At 36.4% G+C, this 24,589-nt stretch overlaps 1 protein-coding gene across 8 annotated transcripts; it reads right to left on the bottom strand.

The window, feature by feature from the left end:
* Positions 1–6,845: 6,845 nt before the first annotated feature.
* ASHH3 (histone-lysine N-methyltransferase ASHH3) lies at positions 6,846–22,680 on the bottom strand. Of its 8 annotated transcripts, XR_015790240.1 has the most exons (15): positions 22,523–22,680; positions 21,707–21,788; positions 19,476–19,605; positions 19,010–19,121; positions 14,224–14,323; positions 10,645–10,723; positions 10,359–10,530; positions 10,181–10,261; positions 9,803–9,977; positions 8,719–8,746; positions 8,522–8,612; positions 8,293–8,341; positions 8,134–8,201; positions 7,443–7,582; positions 6,846–7,045 (listed from the first exon to the last, which is right to left on the bottom strand). XR_015790240.1 is itself a non-coding variant. In XM_088122643.1 (14 exons), the coding sequence occupies exons 2-13, from the start codon at positions 21,722–21,724 to the stop codon at positions 8,130–8,132; spliced, it is 1,107 nt and encodes a 368-aa protein (XP_087978769.1). In that variant the 5' UTR covers positions 21,725–21,788; positions 22,523–22,680; the 3' UTR covers positions 7,167–7,582; positions 8,122–8,129. The 8 variants fall into 8 exon arrangements, 7 of the variants coding, with proteins under 7 accessions (XP_087978769.1, XP_087978770.1, XP_087978767.1 ...); XM_088122643.1 differs by lacking the exon at positions 6,846–7,045 and having other exon boundaries at positions 7,167–7,582; positions 8,122–8,201; XM_088122644.1 differs by lacking the exon at positions 6,846–7,045 and having other exon boundaries at positions 7,167–7,576; positions 8,122–8,201.
* Positions 22,681–24,589: the final 1,909 nt, after the last annotated feature.

Here is a 24,589-nt window from a genome sequence, read left to right as displayed (position 1 = left end):
TATATATATTAATATTAATATTAATATTAATATTAATTCCCCTGCAAAATTGCAGGGGAGTGAGATGTTTTGTGACGTGGGGAGTTACCCCATGTCATCCCTCTTCTTCTTCAAGTGTGTTGGAGAAGAGATGAAGGGGTTACAGAACAGAACCAAGAAGAAACCCATCAATTCTCTCTCAAGAGATCTCTAATCTCTCCCTCTCATTCCAAAGAACTGCTCCCACAAGCACGGTCTCGTACCCAGAGGATAGCGAGGAAGATCCGGTGGTGGTGTTCGAGGGGAACTCACTTAAGAAACGTTCTTCAAAGGTTTGGTTTTTCCCCTGTATTTCCTTCTTTGAATTTCAGTTTTGTATCCCGAAAATCAGCAACGAACATCCGTTTCCGCTCCGGGATTCACATCCCTTCAATTGGTATCAGAGCCAGGTTGCAGTTCTGATTTTTTGGGATCAAAATCGCTGTGTTTGGTGGGTGATTTCATATTTTCGAAATATGGGTTTGTAGGTTGGAAAATTTCCGGTTTTTGGCACTTAGATAGCGTTTTTCTTCGTGATTCGATCATGTAAGAGTCGGATGTTTTGGGCATTATGTTTCTACTTTGTTTCTGTAAGTCCGGGTCGCTCGAAAGTCATTCGTGGCGTCGGATTGGGCAAAAGTTGCAGAAAACAGCGAAGAAGACGAAGCAGACTGCGCAGAAAGCGCCATGGCACTATGCAGCAGTGCCATGGCGCTGTGGGGATAGCACACAGCGCCACGACGCTGCCCTTAGGCGCCGAGGCGCTGTCCCGGGTGTTCTTCAACGCGTTTCCGTGGCTCCGATTCGTGGTTCAAGGGCGGTTGCAGTCGTTTTCTTAATTTTGTATTATTTCATTTTCTTAGGGTGCCAAAAACCATTCCAACTTTGCTATTTAATTATTTTATGCATTATGAATGTATATTTTAATTAAAATCATATTGCATATTGTATGCCATATAGTTTTAAAATCCCACCATAGGTTACATGCATAATATGTATGTTTGATATAGAGTATGTATGTATGGTCATGCATCATATAGTTATAAATGTTATAATGTATGAATGCATGTCTTATTTTCATAATTAATATAAGTGTTGTATTAATTAGATGAAAATAAAGTTGCATTGAGCATGACATTATTTTGGATAATATAATTGTTAAATTCATGTATGCTTTCAATGCATGTTTATAGTTTTAATTTCTTAAATTTTATAAGAGTTATAAAATGTGGTAGATAGAAATTAAAATCTATAATAAAGAGTTGCATCCAAACATAAGGTCTAAGTTAATTAATTTTAAAGGGGTTTAAAATTAATTAGACCTTAGGTTATATCTTCTAATGTGATTAGGGGGTAGTCTTTTATTTTGTTTTAACTAGGTTTAAAATGAGATAATAAAAGACTAAATATAAAATGTTGTCTATAAGGGAACCCTGTCTAAGGAAGGTTCTGTCAAGGTTGAGGTATTTAAGCTGACCGTAAGGGAACACCTCTACCTGGGAACCGACCTGGGGGTTGAATTAGTCAATATTTTACATACAAGCAATAATGTCGTTGGTTTATTAAAGTGTTTAACGAACTAAAACATTATTGTACAACTTCCGATATAATAGTTATATTGGGCCGACTAAAAATTCACTTAGTTAATTTCACTTAGCCGGGATTTATCTAAGTAATATACCCTAGTCTTAGAATACTAAGTGGGAGCAAAAGAGAATATGTAATATACAACGTATATATTTGATATACAAAGTATATATAACATACTTTACTCTCTCTCTCACGTTCTCTTTTAAATTCACGCTGTGAATTCCATGCTCGGCCTCGTGTCGCCCTGGGCGCGGCCTCTCTACAGAAGGTGTTTGCATGGTTCAATATCGAGGTGAATGGAGATAGTGTTCATAGTGAGTGGGAGAAGGACGTGTGACAACACATCCTACGGTCTCCGCCATTGGTTTGCACCGTGAGGTTTCATACATGACCTACGTGTCGTCCTGGAGCGACCATCCCTACGAAGAGTTCATTGTATGGAAATCAAAATCAAGGAAAACTCCAGAAATGGATAGGAGTCTCTTAGGTTTTGCTCCAATATTTTCCTTCCCTACGGCAGGATTATTAGGGTGGACCTCTGAGGTCCGAAAATGTTGGGTCACACTTACGAGGAGTTGTTAAGTTAGTTAGCAATTTCCTGACCAAATAAACGATGACTAAAATTTATAGGAATAAGAGTTATTCTGGTGTAAAATTTAGTTGAGAATGTCTCAATTCAGTGAAGGAGTACCTGTTCGCCCTACGGTGGCTGTTGCTCTAAATCACTGAAGCGTCGTTGCAAAACAATTTTGTTAGGGTGCTTAATTACTTTTGCTAAAATTTTGATTGGGTTTAAAAGTCTAATGCATGAAACTAATATAGATTTGTTTTTACTTTCAGCATGTCTACTTCTATTATTGCACTCTTAGCCGCGTAAAGACTTAATGGCAAAAATTACAAACAATGGAAGTCAAACCTAACCACCATTCTCGTGATAGATGATCTTAGGTTCGTCTTGCAAGAGGATTGTCCTCAAGCTCCTGCGCCTAACGCCACTGTGGCGGTGCGCAACGTCTATGACAGGTGGATCAAGGCCAATGACAAGGCCAAAGTCTACATCTTAGCGAGCATATCTGATGTGCTTGCTAAGAAGCACAAGGACACGGTCACCGCTAAGGAGATCATGGATAATATCCAAGGTTATTTTAATGTAATCGGGACAGTATATATACTGGGTATATATTTGATATACCCCTGATATATGAATGGATAATATCCCGTGAATAACCTAAAGGGTCTATAGTATATAGATAAGGCTGGGTACCTTATCCTGGCAACACTATGGATACGGTCCACTCTGTAAAGGTTACAGACGACTTGAGTTACGAGCACTCGTGAAGGATTGACTCGTCATTAATGGTCATATATCCGTGGACACGAAAAAGTTCTGCAGTGAGAAGAGTGCAACTGCGGGTCTTTACTGGAATGACCGATAGTTAACGAATCTTGATTAACTCAGTCAATGAGTTTGACCGATTAATCTCGCATCGTTGGATTTGATCTGTAGGTCCATTAGGTCCCCTGGCTAGCTCATAACGGGTAAAACGAGAATCAAATTTTTGGAAGAATTTGAATTGTTCAAATTTCTTAAGGGATTATATATATATTGATACATAGTTAATAATAAATTAAAACTATATATTATGAGAGAAATTATTTGAATGAGATTCAAATAAAATTAATATGAATAAGATTTATATTAAAATTATAGGTTAAAAATAATATGCATAAGGTGTACATTAGAACTATAGGTTATACGAGAGAAATGCTATAGAATATGATTCTATTCATGTGATAAATAATTAAGGGTTAATTATTTATTTGATATATATATATTTTAATTATTATATGTTTTATATATATATATATATATATATATTAACTCCCCTGCAAAATTGTAGGGGAGTGGGAGGTTTTGTGACGTGGGGAGTTTACCCCACGTCATCCCTCTTCTTCTTCAAGTGTGTTGGAGAAGAGATGAAGGGGTTACAAAACAGAACCAAGAAACCCATCAATTCTCTCTCAAGAGATCTCTCAATTTCTCCCTCTCATTCCAAAGAACTGCTCCCACAAGCACGGTCTCGTACCCAGAGGATAGCGAGGAAGATCCGGTGGTGGTGTTCGAGGGGAACTCACTGAAGAAACGTTCTTCAAAGGTTTGATTTTTCCCCTGTATTTCCTTCTTTGAATTTCGGTTTTGTATCCCGAAAATCAGCAACGAAGATCCGTTTCCGCTCCGGGATTCACATCCCTTCACTTCTTGCACTTGAATAGGGGCCTTATCCTCGTCTTGTTGTGACTCATGAACCGAAATACGCATTCTCACTTAAAATTGGGAGATATCGTCGTTTCCCTCTTCTTCCTCGCACTTCTCTCCATATATTTCTTGTGGTAGATCTCCAAGATTCTCATATTCTCCATCAAAATTCAACCTCTCTTGAGCTTCCCTACTGTTTCCATCATCCTCCAATGGATCTTCTCCCGTTGCTTCATTTAAAGCCACCAAAATTGATCTCGGTGATTTTACGTCGTCTTTTCCAATTCTAAATCATCCAAAACTAAAGGTTTTTTAGTCAAAATAAGGTTTGAAAAATTGGGAGACGAAATACCTTGTAGAGTGGCCGGTGGAGTGCTTTCCAAAATTGCGCCTGGTGCAATTTCGCAATGAATATCGACCGTGGCCGAATCCGAATGCTCCAATGGCTCTGTGTCTGAACACTTTTTAAATGTATAGGAACCAAAATCAACATTTTCAAAGTACGAGGGCGTTGATTGATATAGGGTCAGTGTGCCAGTTCTCCGGCTCATAGAGGGGGCCTTCCCATTAGTCAGGGATATACTTGCTTGGTATCCAGATTCACCCAGGGAGGAATTTATTCAGCAGATGTCGAGTCAGTTCGAAAGCCAGTCCCCACAGGAACATAAACAAAGCGAGCAAGGCCAATAGTAGATCCAGGATCAGTACCTTTATAAGTTCTATACCCAACAGGAGTAGCAGAAACGAAGGTTGAAGCATCACTAGAGACAGGAAACAAAAATTTGTTTTTCACGTACAATTTCTTTTTTAAGTGACCAATCACATTGAGTAGGTTCGCCTTGTTGTTTGTTTTTTTTTTCTTTATGTTGTATATTGTAATTATTGCTCTTGTATAATGATAAATAGGGGCAATTGCAAATATGACTAAAAATATTTAGCAAAATAGCAACCACATTTGGTTTTTTCAAATATAGTAGGTTAAGGTATGGTTTCCAATAAAGCTCTGTCCCAAAGGAATAGTTCGAGAATTAGTTAGACAACGGTTAGAAAATTTGCAATGTTTCCATGATGATTGCATATCATAGCATGTTGTTGTACCATTTAAAGGCATGATCTTTCTGGAAAACCTATCAATGCCTTGAAGCAATCGTGAAAAGGTTTGAGCCCAAATAGAAAGACCCTAAGACTGCAAGAATAGCCAAAATTAATAACGCGTTTTAAAAAATGACCAAATTTATGAAATATTGCAATAATGGTTAATTTGATTTTTTCTTTTAATTCTAAAATATTTTGTAGACAAATATACCTTTGTAACCAATTAGGTATATAGGCATAATTTTAGGGATTTATCATTTTTAACTAATAGCAAAAACAACGGCCTTAACGTTAGAGAATCAAATATATCTAATAAAAAATGAATGAAATTAAAATAATTAACTTAAAACTAATTTAAAATTAATAATCAGAATTTGAAAGTAGTTTTAAGAAAAAATTGTTAAAAATGTGTTGAGGTAGATTTTGAAATTTATCAATCTAAAATCTAAAGTTTTCAAATAGGAGGGTAAATATAATTATTAACAGGGAAAATTTAAGTCTTACATTTGACTTAATTAAAAAAATTAGGATTTAGGAGCCCCACCTTCTCCCATCTTCTTTACTTCACGCGCTCCCGCCCCACCCCACGCCACCCCAACCCAACTGTAGTGACCAGCATCTTCATCTTCACAATCACCTTTATTCGAATAGCATATTGTCATGCTACCCTTCCTCCATCGCCCTTCATCCGAACAACATTCTACCTTTTAAGACTACAGAGTAAACTCTTCTTCAATTCTTCCTTGCTTAGAAAAGCACAATATTTTTCCAGTACAAAGTTGGACAGGAAACCATAACTCGAATCCATTACTACGAGTTCCTTACATTTATGGTGGGATGTGTGTACTGATGTCTCGCTTCCATTTATGGGGTCAATGTCTACAACAATGCTATCTAGTGTAGACCTCACTTGTGTCGAAGTCTCATAGCTAGGGTAAATGTTAATATTTACATTCGTCTGGCTCCTTTATCCACAACTCATTCAACAATACAGTTAAAAACCATGTGACATCACTATCTTTAGCTAGTAGACTTGTGACTATCATCCTTGACCAATGATATGAATACAACTTTTTCCCGTATGTTAAGTGAATACTCTTCCTAATGCAGGATAACGTAGAGTCATTTCGAACTAACATCTGAGAGATTTGAAATTGTGATAGTAAAATGACAGGAGAATGAGATGGGAGACCGTAGACAATCACAATACTGAAATTGAAATCCAAAACAAAATAATTAAAATAATTAACTTAAGATCCCTTGAAGGTAGGAAATACAATTTGAATTAAAAACAAAGTTCAATAAGGATGGAAAAACCCTATATTTTATAAAATTCCTAAAATATCCTTTAGTCATTTTTGCAAATTAAAAACAAAGACATTTTTTAAAATGAGTACCTAAATTTAGCCACCGACCTAAATTTCCCTAAAAAAAGTATGCAAAATAGCCCAACTTTTGTATGTACAAGTTAACTCCTCAATATTAAGGACATTAGTGGAACATTGGGATCCAATTTATAGATGTTTCACTAGATATACTCTTAGGAGTACGTCCCAACCAATTTATTTTCATTTCCATTGTGTGAGGACATTAGTGGAACATTGGGATCCAATTTATAGATGTTTCACTAGATATGACTCCTAACATTTATTTAGGAGTACGTCCCAACCAATTTATTTTCATTTCCATTGTGAGGACATTAGTGGAACATTGAGATCCAATTTATAGATGTTTCACTAGATGACTCCTAACATTTATTTAGGAGTACGTCCCAACCATTTTATTTTCATTTCCATTGATTCTTATTCCGATTTTTAGTTAGTAAACATGTATTTGAATTTAATTTTGTTTTGTAATGGCACCATTCTGTAAATTTCAGTCCATCTTTAGTTAAACTCTGTTACTTGTAATTTGTAATTAAGCATTTTAGGTGTCTTATTTTGTTTGGATGAAAAGTATGTTTTGTGGCCCAGCCTTATGGCCCCCTTGATCGAGCCGTGAGCTGCAAGCTTTCACCTAAAGATCCAGCCACCAACTGTTATATTTGTACCAACCACAGTAGTGGAGAGGTCCATCGTTTGCCATCTACATCAGAGTTTGAAGATATTTTAGATAACCCAAAATGTAGACCAAACATTTACAGTTTTCAATTAAATTGTCTCAATTAAAAAAAGAAAAAGGAAGACTTAGAATTAACACTTGAATATGAATACAATGACAGAACTGGACTTTATAAATAACATTCCCCACTGGTCCAAAAAGTAATAATAAGGCTGATTTGGTTGAGTCCTTATTTCTTTTTCTAATGTGAAAGAACAGAACTACATATCATACAACAATGTCGCCAAGTTTATGGGAGCAAGAATACAATACAATACAATACAAAAATCTTTTTCTCTTTTCTTTTGACCCTTTCGAAGGGAAAGTTTTTCATATTTCAGCAATCAGTAAGTCGAGCATTAGAACTTTAGTATAGTACAACCTGAGAGATATCATTGGCTGCCAAATTCCACGTGGCATTCCTTGATTAGTCGCCCAAAACGCCAGTAAGTGAATAGTCATTCTTTTCTATTCATGTTGCTGCTTTCTTGATGCAAGCTGAGCTAATGCTACACTCTGTACCTTTATTTTCAAACCATCAGCCATTTAAAAAAAAATCACATTTTTAATTTAGTACATCAAAGGAAAAAAAATGCTAAATGTGTAAGATGGTCCCTAATATTTTAGTTAATTCTCATTTGGTCCTCAATCTTCAAAATTCATAACACTTAAAACACTACTCATCCATTATTAAAACTTGACCTGCTAATAAACAAGATTCATTTTTCCAAATAGGTAAATAAAACATAATTTAATGACTGATTAGTTTCATGTTAACAAATTTTTTCATGGGACGACTTAATTAAGAATTGATACATATAGAGTAAAATTGAGAACTTCAGGACTAAATCGAGAAAAATCTTAAAGATTAGGGACCATTTGATATATTTAGCTAAAGAAAAAAGAATCAATTTCCAATCCAGTTAGTAAAATGAACACAGTCCAAAACTTCTAATCTTGCTTCAGTCGCGGCATTTGCAAAATCAGTGAAGGGGCAAGATTTTCAATTGGTATCTAGGGGAGAAGTAACAGACTATATCACAACTAAAAGTATTGCATACCCTACCACTCACAATCTTGCAAATTCCCAATCCTCTTTCGACATGTCAAGAAATTCAACATTGCCGTCTTCAAACATGATCTACAAGAATATAAAAACAGACCATTGACGAACAGTTCTGTGAAATATAAGATTATAATACATATACAATAGCCTAAACAAGTTAACTTACAGAGTGTTTTCTGGAATATTGATCAAACCTCTTTATAATACCAAAAGACCTGAAGAAATATTTCGTGTGAACATGAAAAATCAAACATGATCTAATGCTAAATTAATAGCTATATCCAGTGCAACCGGAAAAATTAATAGATCACAGAAAACAGACCAAACACAAAGCAACAACAGAAACAACGATTGGTAGCAATAACGAATATGATAGAAGAGTTAGTTAAAAGTACCTTCCGCTTATGGGGCGAGCAATACAAATGACCTCACCAATGCAATTATAGGTGTGCACAACTTGCTGGTTACAAGCCTGTCTCGAACTTCCTGAATTAAATCTTCTAATTACTTCTGTTTACATACAGAAAGCGGTGGCACCCACCAGCACTAGATAGTACATCCTACTAAAGTGATCAGATGACACTGGACTTACCTACGTGCAAAGCTCCATTTTTGTAAACCTTCCCACAAAATAAACTCAATCAGTCTCATCTCATATAATTATAGAAAATAAGTCGTGTGATTATAAAGGGAAAGAAAAGAAAAAAAAAAAAAAAGAGGTACAATGTAGAAAATTGAAGCCAAGGTAAAAACCCGTCAACTAAGAGAACAAGAAGGTATCAGAGAGAACATTGTTGAGAATGTACTGTGCATGTTTCTTTTCATTTCTTTTACTAATATATCTACAAATCATTCAACTTTCCACAGGTCATATCTGAAAACCTACTAGATCCAACTAAAAAACATGGATAATGGACATACATAACCCATCATGACAATGACATGGTGCATGACATTTTTGGGAAAGAAAAAAAAAAGAAGGTTAGGAACACGGCTGGTATGCACTCAATGAAATACATTTTTTATATATTTTTTAACACGGTTGAGTGCTTCCAAATATAATGAATTATATGTTAATAAATAATTAAAGATACAAATTTGCACTAATCAATAAATTGTTTTTTTTTTTTTTTTAACTAGAAACAAACTTTTCATTCATAATATGAAAAGGAAGAAAAATGTTCAAGGATACAAGCTCTCAAAGGAGAGGAAAAAAAAAAAAAAAAAAAAAAGGAAACACAACAGAACATAGAAACAAAAACCCATAAAACCCATGAAAAATAGGAGATCTGAAGCCCCTGAATCTCCACTTATATCATACATGTACTTCTAGCAGACGTTTGTGAAATTCTCAAATTTTCCAGTATTATTTGAAATGTTAGGATGTATGACGTGCATTTATAACAGAACTCCAAAAAGCTTTTACATTTACCATGCCTTTCTTCAAAAACACCCGCAATAGTGCTTTAAGATATGACTATCACGTCATGTTAGGCTTCATATTAGGGGCATAAAAAATCTAGATGTATGTCACTGATATAGTTTTCAGATACAAAGGCAACATGCAGAGAACAAAAATGAGCAGGAGGTACCATAAATCATCACAACTTTTGATTGACCAAACTCCTACAGCATTTTGTTTATATAAGCAAGCAAACTCCTGCAGCAGTACTTACATCTTTTCCGGACAAGATTGCTTTCAGCTTTGGTGAGGATACGGCCACCTGGCATGCTACAAGTTTCAATGCAGCATCTGAAGATATCTTTGGTTTTGTAGGTCTAACACCCAGCTTTCTTCTGCAGCCAACAGCACCACAATGACAATCTTGATCTGCACCAAACTGAACAAACCTGCTAAATTCATTAGCCACGGAGAAGCAGTACATAAAAGAGGGAAAAAATAGATGATAGAGCAGAAGCTGTCACAATAGTTTCCAATATTGTAATCATATGAAACCAACATGCGAGTAAAAGATCCATCCTTAAAGAAAAGAATGCAGCAGGGAAAGTTCTTTAAATATGGTAGACATTCAGAGTTTTGCAAGAAATCATACTGATAATCATAAGTTAGATGCTCGCCCTTCTGTATGTCCCGGCTTGCAAATATGCCAATTCTCGTTTCTCCATCAATTATCCTTTAAAAAGAATCCATAGCTGAAATTACTCCAAAATGAATACATTTCAAGGATATAATACCATAGAGATCGGAAAATTGAAGGATCGGGGCAATACCATTTTTGCATCTCAGTATTGGGACAACAACTATGATTTATATATCTCGACTTATTTCCCTTGTATGTGGCATCAATTACCATATCCCGATTGATCTCGCACAGATAGAAGTTAGTCTCTCCCCGATGCTTCATGTTCCAAAGCCTTTCTTCACATGTTTTATCATCAATTACTGCATGGTTAATAATTGCACCCATTATGTCTTAAATAGTGGTACATCATGAGATATATATAGTCTTGCAAAAATTATAAATAACAGAAATATTAAATTAAAAAGAAACATTACCTTCCCCTACATATTCTATTACAAACTCTCCTTGTTTGATATCTTCATCAGCTACAATCCCAGAACCGCATTTCTCAGTCTACAAGGTATAGCTTAATTTAACTGGCCACTTCAATATAACATAAATCAAATAATTGAAGTAATGCCCTGTACATTCATGTTATGAAAAGGATGAAAGGGTTACCCAAAAAAAGAAAAGAAAGACAAGAAAAAGTGAAATATTTTCACATCCTACGTACTACATTCTGATGTATAAAGCAATTTGATCTATTTAATGAATTTACTGTTGTTGCCAACGATAAAACATCGTTAGGTAATAGTTACTTGTCTAGTTTTTTTTTTTTTTTTTTTTTTTAACAAGAAACAACTTTTCATTCAAATCAATGATAGTCTCACCCGGGCGCTCGCCTCAGTCGAGAGGCAAGGCGATTTCTCCCAAGTGTGTCTTGCAAGGTGCCAAGGCAAGCGCCTTCAATCGGGCGCTCGCCTTTGTGCGCCTCTCGCTTGAGGCAAGGTGATCGCCTTGTTGAAGCAAGGCGATCTGCCTTATTTTTTTATTTTTATTCTTATTTTTTTAATACGTTTTGAAAGTCCTCTCCTCCCTTGTGAATTACCTCCAAGTCCAAACCCTAACTTCTCAGTTTTCATTCTCTCTGCCTCTCGACTTTCACCCTCAATCTCAGACCATCGCTGCCGCCTCCTCCTTCGTCTGTCGCTGCTGCCGCGGCCTTCTCCTCCGACTTTCGAAGGTTTCTTTCTTTTTTTTTTCTTTTTTCTTATTATTCATTTTCATCTTTTTCATTTCACACCAATTTTTTCTTAAATCTATTCCAGGCTCCAGTTTTTCTTAATGTTGCTTGTCTTTATTGGGAACTAAACTTATAGAATTTGGTTATTTTAGGTATCTTGTTGACATTTACTATGGCACTATTTTGGTATTGATTTTTTAAACTATGTTTACTATATAAATTTTTATGCACTATATATATAATTTTTATTTATTTATTAAGATGCGTCTCGCTTCACCAGGACGTTGCCTTTGTATTGCCACTCGCCTCAAGGCGATCAAAGGGCTTGTCGCCTTGAGGTGTGCCTTGTGCCTTGAAAACACTATTCATGTATGAAAAGGAGAAAATAACTGTTATCCAATAGGTTGTAATACAACGAGCTACTATATAAATAGCCAGCCTTTAAACTATTTTATTAATTAACAAAACTTCCTCTCCTTAGACTTCATGAACTGCTGTTGCTTTGGGACTGCATAAGACTCGAACGGAATATTGACTGCATAAGACTCGAAGGGAATATTGACTGCAGAAGACTCGAAGGGAATATTGGGCTCATTATTCTAATAAATCTAGCTTTATACAGCCTAGAGCTGTGGTAGCTTGGTTTTGCCCAGCCTAATTAAATGGTGCAGATGAATGAATTACAGATACCTCTTATATATGAAACGAGACTTGTATTATAGACGGAAGCCATACAAAAGGAGGATGACATATTCCGACCAAGCCAAAGGGATTACAAAAAGATCCCCAACCAAAAGTTCTTGACATAGAACACCAAGTAGAAGAAAAAATCCCAAGTCCCAAAAAGAGACATAGCAACATTCATCTCCTTCAAACACCCTTCTATTCCATTCAAACCAAAACCTCCAAAGAAACACCGGCACTACACTGGTCCAAGAGGAGCTAGAAAAGAGCATCCGAAAAAAGCTCTTAGGGAAGCACCAGCTCACACTGAAGATATTGAAGAGGTCCCCCCAACAAGAAGCAGCAAACGGGCAGAAAATAGATAAGACTTAAGAGGGCTTGATCCTCCATATTATTTATGCATGTAACACACCAGCAAGGGAAAAGCACGGTGCTAAAAAATCTTGTTTTGACCCTATTGCACGTATTCAGCCTTCCAAAGGGAAAAATCCACAAGAAAACCTACACTGCCTAGGAATTTTAGCCTTCCAGATTAGATTCACAAAATGTTGGCTGAGTATGGCTGTGGCATGGTTCTCTTCTCACTGAATTTAGGCACCAGAGATCAAGCAGGGAAAGCACCACTTCCTTGAAGGAACCACACTATTTCCTCTTTCTGATTATTGAGAGAAAAACCAGCAAGGAAGACTTGAGAGGGAGGCCCAGTCCTCAATCTCATTTTCTGTTAAGCTCCTCTAAAAAATGAGATCTCATCCCTTTAAGGCTGTAAATCATCGGGAATACCATTAGGATAGAAGTTAGAAATATTATTAGGGTATTAAGGGTATATTAGTCCCTAGTCAAGGAATTGGTTATAAATAGAACGGGTGGGAGAGATGAAGGTGGGCATAAATATAAGTTGGTTTAGGCTTGTGCGAGCTTAAGGACATTTCAAAGACCCACATACTTGGAGACTTATCCTAGTTCCTTGGTTACTATCACAGACCAGCAATGTCAAATTAGAATCTTTTGAATTGCCAACTTAAAGAGCCTTGGGAAAGCCTCATGAAGAGGAGTATTCAGAATCCGCAGGTCTTTCCAAACCAAATCTTGTCTCCCTTGCCAACAACTTGGTACCATTTATTAGTAAGCTTACGACAAGCAACAACGGAGACCCACGGACCAATGAGGGCCCATTAGAGATTGGATATAATTCCTCTTTGGATAGCTGGAATTTATTAGCAATAATATTCCTCCAGAAGGCATCCTTTTTATCCATGAAACGCCATCCCCATTTGGCAAGGAGGGCCAAATTCCCAGCATTTTAATATTTTCAACACCAAGGCCCCCTCCTTTATAGATGGTCAAAGAAGTTAGCTCCCACTTAATGAAGCTATAGCCACCCCACTTTTGCAACCTTTCCAGAAGAAATCTCTAATCATGGACTCCAATCTCCTCACAATCTTTCCCAGGCAAGTGAATTACAGATACTTGCATTTGGACAAAGTATGTTCAATTTATGGGTTTGTAATTGATGAAATTAAATGTGTGGTTGAGAGGTATTGAAAGTTTAGGTTCATATAACACGGATTTATATTTTGAACAGGAAACGTACTTTTTATTGATAAAATGATAAGGTACAAGCAAGATACCACCCATTAGAATAAAAAAGAATCAGACCCCAACAAAGATGCATGATTTTTGTAGTGTACCAGAAAAGTAACGTTGTTCTCGCAGACATACAAGAGGTAGTAAAATGTCTGAGTTCACTGAACAATACAACTTCGTTGATTTTAATTTGAACAGAAAAATTACTTTTTATTGATAAAATACAAAGGCAGAAGCAAGATACAAAAAAATTCCCATTAGAATAAAAGAGAACCAGCCCCATAAATCACACAAAAAAGATGCATAATTTTTAGAGATGTAATGTGCAAGCTAAGGAAGCAAAGTTTTTCTAGCGATGATAAGAGAACTTGAGAAATACTAAAATTTCAGAGTTTATTAAAAGAATACAACTAAGATAGTGGATTTTAATGTTGAAACCAAACAGCCCATGTACCAATAAAAACTACGTGCTTTTGAAAAAACAAAATTCTTTTTTTTTTTAAGAGAAAGATGCTATGACAAATTCTATTGGAATTTACTAAATTTTATATAGTAGTACCTCGACCAGTTTCATCTTCTTCATAGGTCGGTGCTGAAATGACTTGTTAAGACATGAAACCCCACACTTGCAGCCTGAAGAACAGCTAGACAGCAGCATCCTACAGATACAAGACATCAAATTAATGCAGCAACGGGGTTCAAAGCATTAGACATAAATCAACAAGCTTGACTGCAAAGAATATAAATGCGTAGACCACTCATTCACAACTGGGCATCAGAGTTTCCAATGGGAGAACTTTACCATTTCACTCTTGAATGTTATGCCCCTTTTCTATCCAATAAATAAATAAATAAAATCATACCTACTGTTTTTTTGGCCTAAATTATACAAAATGACCTTGAACTACGCAGTTTTCAATTTTCCATAAAATGTTTAAGAATAAGAAGTTTCAATTCTAATCCCAATATTTGAATTTGTTTCAAAATAAACATTGGTTAGCAACTCCCATGAAAATACCTAACATAAATTAAAAGGTTAGAGCCTAGAGGGACATTGAAATTGGAAAAATTGAAACCAACTATTTACGTGAGGGGCACTTTGTATAATTTATTTGGTTTCAATGTTTGTTCCTATCATTTTAAGAATTCCAATAATAATGGAGTTTTCTATTGCAAGGTTTTCTTTGTAACAAATTAAAAGGTTGAGGATAAAAATTAAACTTTTAAAGCATTAAGGAAAAACTGAAATCCACATAAACGGGCAAAATTGTAACACTTCCAATACTGCTTCATTTTATAAATGAAAAATGAAGCTATCAGAAAAGGAGAAAACTAAATTAAGCAGGATAATACATCCCGCCAAAGAGAATAGCCTACATTAATTATCATAAGCTGAAGCCTGTTTCAGCCAATATCGTAAGAAATTTTGAAGTATTTGGACGTATTCTTCATCATCACTCTCATACAACGAGGTTTACTCTCTTCTCCTTGGTCAGCATCTTCAAGATAGTCTGCTTGATTACAAAAGTGCGAGTACTTCTCTTTCATAGGCTTCTACATTCATGCCTGGTTATGTTGTTACTTATGAGTTTTTCTAACAAAAACAAATCTTTCCTTGGTCACAAGCAGTTTCAACCTTGGTTACATAACCAAATGACGATGCACTTTTCCCTAGGAAGGAAATTTCAATCAGAAAAATCATGAGACCAATGAGGCAATTTGCATTCAGATCCTTAAGAACTTGTTGGTCCACAATTTTTAATGTTTACACTAGGAATGGTTTAAAGGGAAAACTCATCTGACAGTTAGTTAATCAATGGTTGACAAATTTCGCAAGGGGTGGGACGGTGAGGTCATTATGGGTGAGATTTGGTGTGGGAGAGTTGGCCAGCATCACCCTTTTGGCTATATATCCTAGTAGATAAAGAGTTGGATACCTTAAATTCTGATATCAAAGCACGTGCAGCCTCCAAAATATGGTAGAAAAGGTGGGGGAAAATGGAGGAAATGTTGATACTACAGGGAAAGAAATGGGAGAGAAAAGGGAGGTTCTACATATAACTCCAATGCTCGAGAGGTCAATTGAGCATCTAGCTCAACATGTAGCTCAAATGATAATGACATTCAAGAACACTCAGCAAACTACAGTGACTATTATCACTGAACAGTCCAATGGGAAGCAAAAATAAACAGCGGTTGCAGTCTGAAGTACGGAGGATTCAGCCAAAAAAGAAGAAAAGTACTAAGGAAGGGGAGTTTATTGTCGGGGACAAAATTTATCAAGGGTCAATATAAGTGAGACTCAGCAGCTGAAGGAGAAGCTTAGAACCCAAAGTAAATTTAAGGTGGAGATGCCCATTATTCTCAGGGAGAACTAAATGCCACTTTGATATTCACAAGTTGACATACTCAAAGAAGATAATTGTGCAGTAGAGAGCTTTAAAAGCAAAGCACTGTCATCGCTAGGTAGAGAATTGGAAGAGTTTCAAGAATTGGGATGATCGTGAAAAACTAATTATTCTTGTGTTTCCTGCTCTCACAAGAAGGAACCCCATGATGGCCACCTACCTTAAAAATTTAATTCCTATGTGTTTTCCGGCACCAAATATTGTAGTGTTAGGCGGTTGTCCGGTGAGATCGGTCGAGGTGCGCGCAAGCTAGCCCAAATACTCATGGATGTCAAAAAGAAGTAAACTCCGAAGTTGTAGTTTTGCGCTTTATTAACTAGATGTAACTTTTTAAATATCAATGAAAAGTTTGTTTCTCCAAAAAAATATCCACCATACCATACAAATTCCTAATTTTGGTCATTGAGGAATTTATTGGATGAGCTGCAAGAATCAACTGAAAAGGATGTTCTTAAAGCAACCTTTCGCAAAAATTAGTGATATTATGAGTTTCGAGTAACGTTAGTGCCAGCCAAACATTCTTCTTTTTTTCCGAACACGGAAACAAAACTTGTTATTGGTAAATGAAAAATTACTAAGGAAGATATAAAACCGTCCAACAATAGAACATAAATAGCCTAACCAAAACCCAAAAATACAATAAGCACTCAAAAGCTCAACCACATAGCTGAGAAGATTACATAACTTTCACAAAACCCAAGCACACTAAACCCAAACTGAAAACCAAAATAATACACAAATCCCAAAAATACAATAAGCACTCAAAATCTCAACCACAAAGCAAAAAAGATTACATAACTTTCACAAAACCCAAGCACACTAAACCCGGACTGAAAACCAAAATAAGAGCCTAAGAAAAAACCAAATAAATACTTTGATAGAACCCGAGATATATTGAAATATAAAATATAGAAGAACTACAATATAACTCAAATATTAGAGGTACTTGGATCCTCCCTTCTTGAGATATCACCGAAGCCTAAACCACTACACAATTTCCATAGCCTCAACCTTACCCACTCACCATATTATAACAGACATATTTATAACAGAACCCTGCTATTATACACTTCCTAACCAGCAAAACAACCAACAATCAAAGAGAACAGCACCGAAGAAATGAGAAAAAAACTTGCTAGAAAAATAGAAATAAACTCCTCTCCAAGAAAATCCATTGAAAAGCCAGGCAGCGAACAACAGCACAACTACTTAGAGGACTTTTTGTTCTTTTCCAAGCTCTTCTTTCTCCTTTCCATTTGAGATTGGAACTAAAGTTATACCAGCCATATTTCAAGTATTAATGAGATTTTTTCTCTCATTTACATGAGTTGGTCTTGGTATTTTTCTATGGTATATTAGTGTATAGCCTTGGTCTTCATACACACTTCACCCATCTTGCCACCATGTTTAACATCTTGAGGGACAACAAATTATACACTAACCTAAATAAATGCCAACTTTCAAAAAACAAGATAGAGTATCTCAAGCAATGGATTTCTTCATAAGGAGTTGAGGGGCTTCGGGCAATGCTTCAATGACCGATTCCGAAGTCCTTGAAAGAGCAAGTAGTATGAGTGAGGTCATTCTATCATTTTTGGCAAGGTTTGGTGTAGGGAGAGTTGGTTTGTCCACTCAAATTGGCTGTGCAAGGTCTGTAATCTTAGCTACTCTCTTTTGTTGTCCAAGGTGGAGGTAGAATGAATGAGCTCTCAAATGTGTGTGCTCTCAGCACCCTTTTAGCTATCTTTCCTAGTAAAGGTAGAGTTGGCTACCTTGCATAAATACACTATAAGCTCTTTCTTGGAGTTCTGCACTCTAATAATAAAAAATGGGGGTAGGGGAAAGAGAGTGATTATCATTCTTGCCATTATTTCAGGAGAAGTTCAAAAGGTGTTTCACTTGGTCTTTTTTTAATTAGAAACCAGATCTTTAATTAAGATAAATGAAAATATATACAGGCAACTCATAACAAACCAACCAACCCTTATTCCTCTACCTCCTTTATGCAACTTTTAGCTTTAGGGGCAGGCTGGACTGGCTGGAATGTCAAGTCTAGTTCATTGGAGGGTGGGGTCTAAGCCATTGGACATCCAAAGAAGAAGAATTAAGCTATTTTAACCAAATGGCTTTGGATATTTTCAAAAGAATCAGATGGATTGTGGCATTTTGAGTATGGTTGGCAAAATTCAAAGAAAGTGTCCACACTGGTCCTTAAATCCTAGCTGCTGTCAAAATTGTCTTAAGGCTGGAGAAAATCTCCATCGTCTCTTTTTTTCATTGTTTTACAGCAAGCAATTGTGGGAGGCTTCCTTTCATATTTTGGTTAATTTTGGGTTAGCTATTTCAGGGCATTCTTTGTGGCCACAGTTTCAAAGGAAAAGCAAGAGTCTTATGGGTAAACAATACTAACCTTTGATTTGTGGAATTTGGCTTCAAAGAGAAAAGGGGGCTTTCGAAAACAAAAGTACCCCCGCTATGAATAATGCTTTTGTTCTGGCCTTCATGCTCTGCTTTATCCAAAGTTTTTTAAAGTTAATAACTTCTTCCTTCTTTATCTTTTTTATCTTTCCTTTATTTTTTTTTTTTTTTGAGAAGAAATAGAGAATGTATTGTTATTAATTTCCCTGAAATTATTTCTTGTTGGACTGCTTTCTTCTAACTTTTCAACTTATGGTCTTCTTAGTTCCAGTTTTGTAGGTTTTGTTATATCATTCTTTAGTAGTTTCTAGTTCATAATTTTTCAAACATCAATGAAAAGTTTGTGTTTTTTAGGTCAAATGATTAACAAAGAAACCAATCTGCTCCATATTACATTGCCTAGGCAGAAATTTTACAAGCTAAATTTCCTAAAATTAGGATGGAGAAAAGGAAAAATAAAAAACAAAAAAGAATTCCATCAGTCATAATACTAAGGAACCTTAGTGGTAAATTGCTTACCCACAATGACAATCCCTATCGCAGACACCTGGAGATCCCTGTGTAGGGCTACAAGAACAAAATATCCCATCATCCTCAATGCGTCTTTTAAATTTCTTTGTGAGGTAGACATCTAATATTTGTCAACATCAACAAACAGGAAATAATGGGGAAATAAATGGATAAGAAATTAAACAGGTACTTATATCACTTTTTAGTTTTTACCCAATTTCAGACAAATAAAATGCACTGCATGTTTTCAGCCAATAAAGTTATAATGAAATGGTTAATGGCATTATTTGTTAATCTGCCTATACACTGCCCCTTAATTTGAAAACCTACAGTAATGGAAAATATGTGAGACCTATCGAAGGAGAAGCTCCCTCCTTCCATGAGCAACTTTACCATTGTCCAAGGTAAGCAAATTTCATTAATGATAAGTACGCACTTCAAATGATAAAAAGAAAACAAAATTAGTAAAGGATACTACGCCTAATGAAGGTATACGGCATAGGCTTCCATTTATTAAACCAATCAGGAAGTTCAAAGTCAACTGGATTTCCAATCTGCCTCATCAACTTGTGGAAAACATTCCCAATCCGACTGCATTCAGAATTCTAATCAAATGGGAAATGACATGGGTGAGAACTTGACTTATTTTTTTAAGCAATAAGATAATCAGATAATGAAAATAAATCGCAAATCTACAGAACCTAACAGGGTAACTTAACATATAAATATGCAAAACAATATGAGCAGATTTCACCAATAGAAAAACACACAAAACCCAGATTGGACTATGAACGAAGTACATTCTGATAACAAAACTCAAAGAAAGCTTACATTAAAATTAAAAATTTATATAATTAAATAAGACTTCTCCACTTAAATTAGAATAGGAAATTCTAAGGGAAAATGCACTTATAGAAAGCTTGACTAATTAGAATATACCAATTTTACTTTGGTTTGTCAGATTGTTTTGTAACCATTGATATGGGTTTCCCACGGTGTTTCATCAGTTTTGAAGTTTGAGGCACTAGATTAATTTTGTACAGCGAAACTAAAAAAATATGCGGGCAAGATGGAAAAATATATATTTATTTCTATACAATCTAATGATTATCAAAATAAAAATTTATTTCAATTTAATTAAAAAAAAACATCCAACCAACTCAACATTTTCGTGTATCTTAAGCAAATTTAAGGCATAAGCAAGTCAATAATTCTTATGCTTGCTCAAAAATCAATTTGGATGGGACAAAAAAACTAATGCAGCATCCAGCAACATAAGGCGATAATGGCCACTGATTCAGTACTTTCTTTGCCCAACTTTGATGAAGAATTTGTGGTGGAGACAATTGCGTCTGGGTATTGCTTGGAGTCCACTCTCATGCAACATCAAGACCCAATACGCTTACTTTAGTCAAGTACTATCAGCTACAGCAAAACAATCAACTATGAGAATGAGGGAGTTGATGCAAATGTCCTCATCATCCAAAAATGGCGGCCATATTTGCTAGGCAAGAAGCTCATCATCTGAATAAAACAAACAAGTCTAAAAGTACCTCCTTGACCAGCAACTAGTAAGTAAAAAACACCAAAGGTGGCTAACAAAGCTTAAGAGGTACAACTTTTAAATTCATTATTGAAGAACAAGGCAGCAGAAGGTGACCTAGTGGCAGTTCAATAGTAAGGAGGAGAAATTAGGCATATAGCGAGATACAGATGGAGATCCGATTCTGAGCAAAATTAAGCAAGCCTCCACGATGGGAGATAATGCTACACACCCTTACTTTGCGATAGCTAAGCACCAAGGATGAAGAATTTTCAGTAGACAACTAGGTTTATCTAAAAATTGCAACCTATAGACAATGCTACACACCCTTACTTTATGTGGCAGGTCTGCATGGAGAATTAGCATCTTAGATTGCGTTCAGGCATTCCTCCTTGACCATCTATTGTGGAGTTGTTTGTTCGCACAAGCTTTATGTAGTCACTTTGTGAGAGTTTTTGGAATCTACGGGGGGCACGTACGTAATAGAGATTGTTGTTCTATGATGGAAGAGGTTATCATGAATCCCCCTTTTCAAGATAACAACATCATTCTCTAGCAGACTTGTTTCTTTGCTATTACGTGGAGTATTTGGCTTGAGAGGAATAGTATACTTTTTAGAGGGTTTGAGAGATCCTAGGAAGAGACGTGGGATATTGTTAGGTTTAACACCTTTTTGTGGGCGATTACTAAACTGGTCAATAATTATTAGTTAGTTGTTATTCTTTTGAATTGAAGTTCATTTATGGATAGGTAGTTCTAAGTCACCTCCTTGAGAGGCAACTTTTTGTCTGCACTTGTATTTTTCTTTCATGTTGCTCAATGGAAGCTTGGTTTTTCATTAAAAATATATAAAAAGGATCAATTGCAATTTCATATAGAATCAAACTTATCTACTTCATGATTCATAAAATTCCTTCAAGAAGAAGACGGACTTTCCTCATCAAATAAAAGTTAACAAATCACTACAAACACCAGCAGTTAAGGCACAGGAACATGATCATATATGGAGACTTCAAACTAAATCAAGAGAACAAAAGATGCAAAAGTAATTCAGAAATTAAAGATTATTCTTCTATTCTCTATGTCATAAATAGGAATGTAACATGATATACTGCACATAAGCAAAGATCAATTCACCGAAAAACAATAAAACTTCAGACTACCTTTTTTATAGCAGGCATGACTCGGGAAGAGTTGCCACTTGCCACTCAGGATAAGGTTAATCATTTGTCGACGTAATCAAACCTACAGGTTAGCTTTTAAAATTACGAAAAATAATGCGCATATAATCCAAAATCCAAGAGCAAAGAGTTTGCACGCGATGTTAATTGAAACGTGGTCGGTAAAGTAACCAAAAAACACAAACGTCCATGCACCACCACAAAACATGCGAGTGAAATAACACACGACATGAATTCTTTTCCAGCAAATTATAGCCAAAAAAGAAGGAAAAAAAATTGAACTAATGCTGAATTCAGCATTCTCGAAGCACAAGTTGGACTCGAAGCCGATATGTTGAGGAAGTGAGATGCACGCAAAAACATAGTAAGGATAAGAATACAAAATCTTGAAGCAACAACCCATCAGAATTTGACACAAAAAGACGACAAAAGCATCCCAATAACCATAAACCAAATTACAAAAGTAAAGAACAAAAAACCAAAGATCGGGAAAACAAAACACGAGTAGTAACTTGATGAAGATTACGCAAAGGAGTGGGAAAAGGTTAGGGGCCGAAGATTGCTTTTCCCGTAGGCGCCAATCAATCAAATGAAAAAAGAAGAAAAAAAAACATATCAAAATGAGAAGAGCTAAAATCTCAGTTACAGCAAGCAGAAATGGAAGGAGAAGAGCGAAGAAAATGCACTCTCCCGAGATAAAAAGATGACCGGACGTGAAAAACTGAAGAAATTCCGGCAACTTAGTTGAATTCAGGCTCCATGGAAGGCCTAGAAGAGGAGAAAATCGAAGAAAATTACCTGGATGGAGAGCCTGCTGCCATGAAAGGCCGAAGGAAGAGAGAGAATGGAGAAATTGAGTTGAGAGAAATGAGTGAGTGAGAGAGTAGAACTAGAGTTGGTTGCTTCAGCGAAGAAGATGACGCGGATCGAGGAAGAGAAGTTGAGACTATAGGCTCCTAGGGCTGCCCCATATATGTATTAATTTAAGGTCTACTTTTCCGTATATGTCCCTCGGTTTTTATAATATATGCTACTGAAACAAGGTTAATTTGGTAAACTACCTGCCCTCCGAAGCTCCTACCGTGCAGTCTACATTTTCGTCGGGTGTTTTAACATGCCAAAAGACAAAGAAGAGAAGAATTTTGCGAAAAGAGAGGGAACACAACAAGAGCTGCTGTATTTCGCGACTGCCTTTCGAATTAGTGTTTGATAGCTCTCAATTTAAAAATGGCTTAAGTGGGTTTAGTAACATATTTTCTTAAATTATTGTGGGTTGAAAAACGTATTTTTGCTCCGTGTACTTTAACTAAAGTAACAATTTAGTCTCTGAACTTCAGTTTGTAACAATTTAGTCCCTATACTTTCCCTAAAGTAACAATTTAGTCCCTGAAATTTAACTTGTAACGATTTAGTCCCTGTAGTTTAAAATTTGTAACAATTTTGTCCCTATCGTAAAAAGTTTTATTAAAATTAAGTGTCAAATTTTATCATATAACAATTTAATCTTTATAATTCATAAACATATTTGGTCTCTCTTTAGTTTATCAATCTATACATACAAGAAACTTAAAAAAAAAAAAAATCAGTAAGGACTAAGTTGTTACCAACTTTAAAATACAAAGACTAAATTGTTAATATTAAAGTTCAATGACTAAATTGTTACCAATTTTAAAGTACATGGACTAAATCGTTACAAACTAAAATTCTTGGACTAAATTGTTACTTTAGTGAAAGTATAGGGACTAAAAGTGTTTTTTAACCATTATTATTAGTTAATGACTAAATATTTTGCTCAATTTGAAATATTATTAATTAATTTAATAACATGTATGTTGAACGGTAAGTTTACATTTTAAAACCAGGAAAGCCACGTGGCCAGGAGTAGTGCGGTCTGCGAGACCCGAGCTGGGAACTGGATACCCAGCTCGGGCGAAGGCAGGGACAAGCTCAGCTACATAGAGGCTAGCGCGGCGCAAGCTCGGCAAGGTGAGCCGGTCCGAAATAGGCGGGGAGTCAACCAGCGTGCGCACCACTTCCGGTATTCAGGGAGAAGAATTTGGGATACGGAGATTCTGAATCCCCAAGGGATGGTTAGTAAGGACCCGCCACTATAAAAGCCTGGGAGGTAAGAGGTCGAGGGGGGCCCAAAAAAGACGGAAAGAATCCGAATGCTAAATAACCACTTTTTCTCACAACCTACTGACAAAATCTTTGGAGTGCTAACTCCTTTGTTGCAGGTTCCCCGTTCTCGTGCGTTCCAGGAAATTATTGCGATTATCAGACTTTTTCGGTAAGAACAATTGGCGCCGTCTGTGGGGACGACAAGTTTCCAAAAAATTTATTTCGACCTTGTGTTCTCCCTGAAGAGCATCACTCGTGAAGATCATGGCGGATGACAACGCGTCGCAACGATCAGTCACGGGCAGCTGATCCCGGATCTCCATCTGCACCTCTCCATGGGGGCGTGGAAGACCACCCCTGGTGCGCGGCGGTGGCACCAAGACGAACTCATAGCGGTCCGGAACATCAGCCAGCATAAGGCAGATGGAGCAGGAGTTAGTTGGCCTATGATCCGAGCTGAACGAAGTACGCTTCGAACTCGGGGGTGTCGCCCACCTACGGGCAGAAAATCGCATAATTGACAGTGGCATTGTGCTAAAGCTATGTCTCAGAAGAAGCCCCTGGTCCCTCCACTCGAGTGCAAGAGACAAACAATGGGGAAGAACTCACTACCGACTCACTAGTGCCGAGGAACACTCTCCGTGGAAAAGCCCTAATGCAACCGGAGGAAGACAGTACCCGAGGCCCGCAGGCACGGGTACCTGCACGAGAACGACTTAATTTGGGACCTCGGCGAACTATCAC

The sequence above is a fragment of the Momordica charantia genome, assembly GCF_013281855.1.
Source record: "Momordica charantia cultivar OHB3-1 chromosome 4 unlocalized genomic scaffold, Mcharantia_2.0 BLBB01000004.1, whole genome shotgun sequence".
In the NCBI taxonomy this organism is placed as follows: domain Eukaryota; kingdom Viridiplantae; phylum Streptophyta; class Magnoliopsida; order Cucurbitales; family Cucurbitaceae; genus Momordica; species Momordica charantia.
Note: the sequence above shows the minus strand (reverse complement) of the source record. Positions and strands in the feature narration are given on the sequence as shown.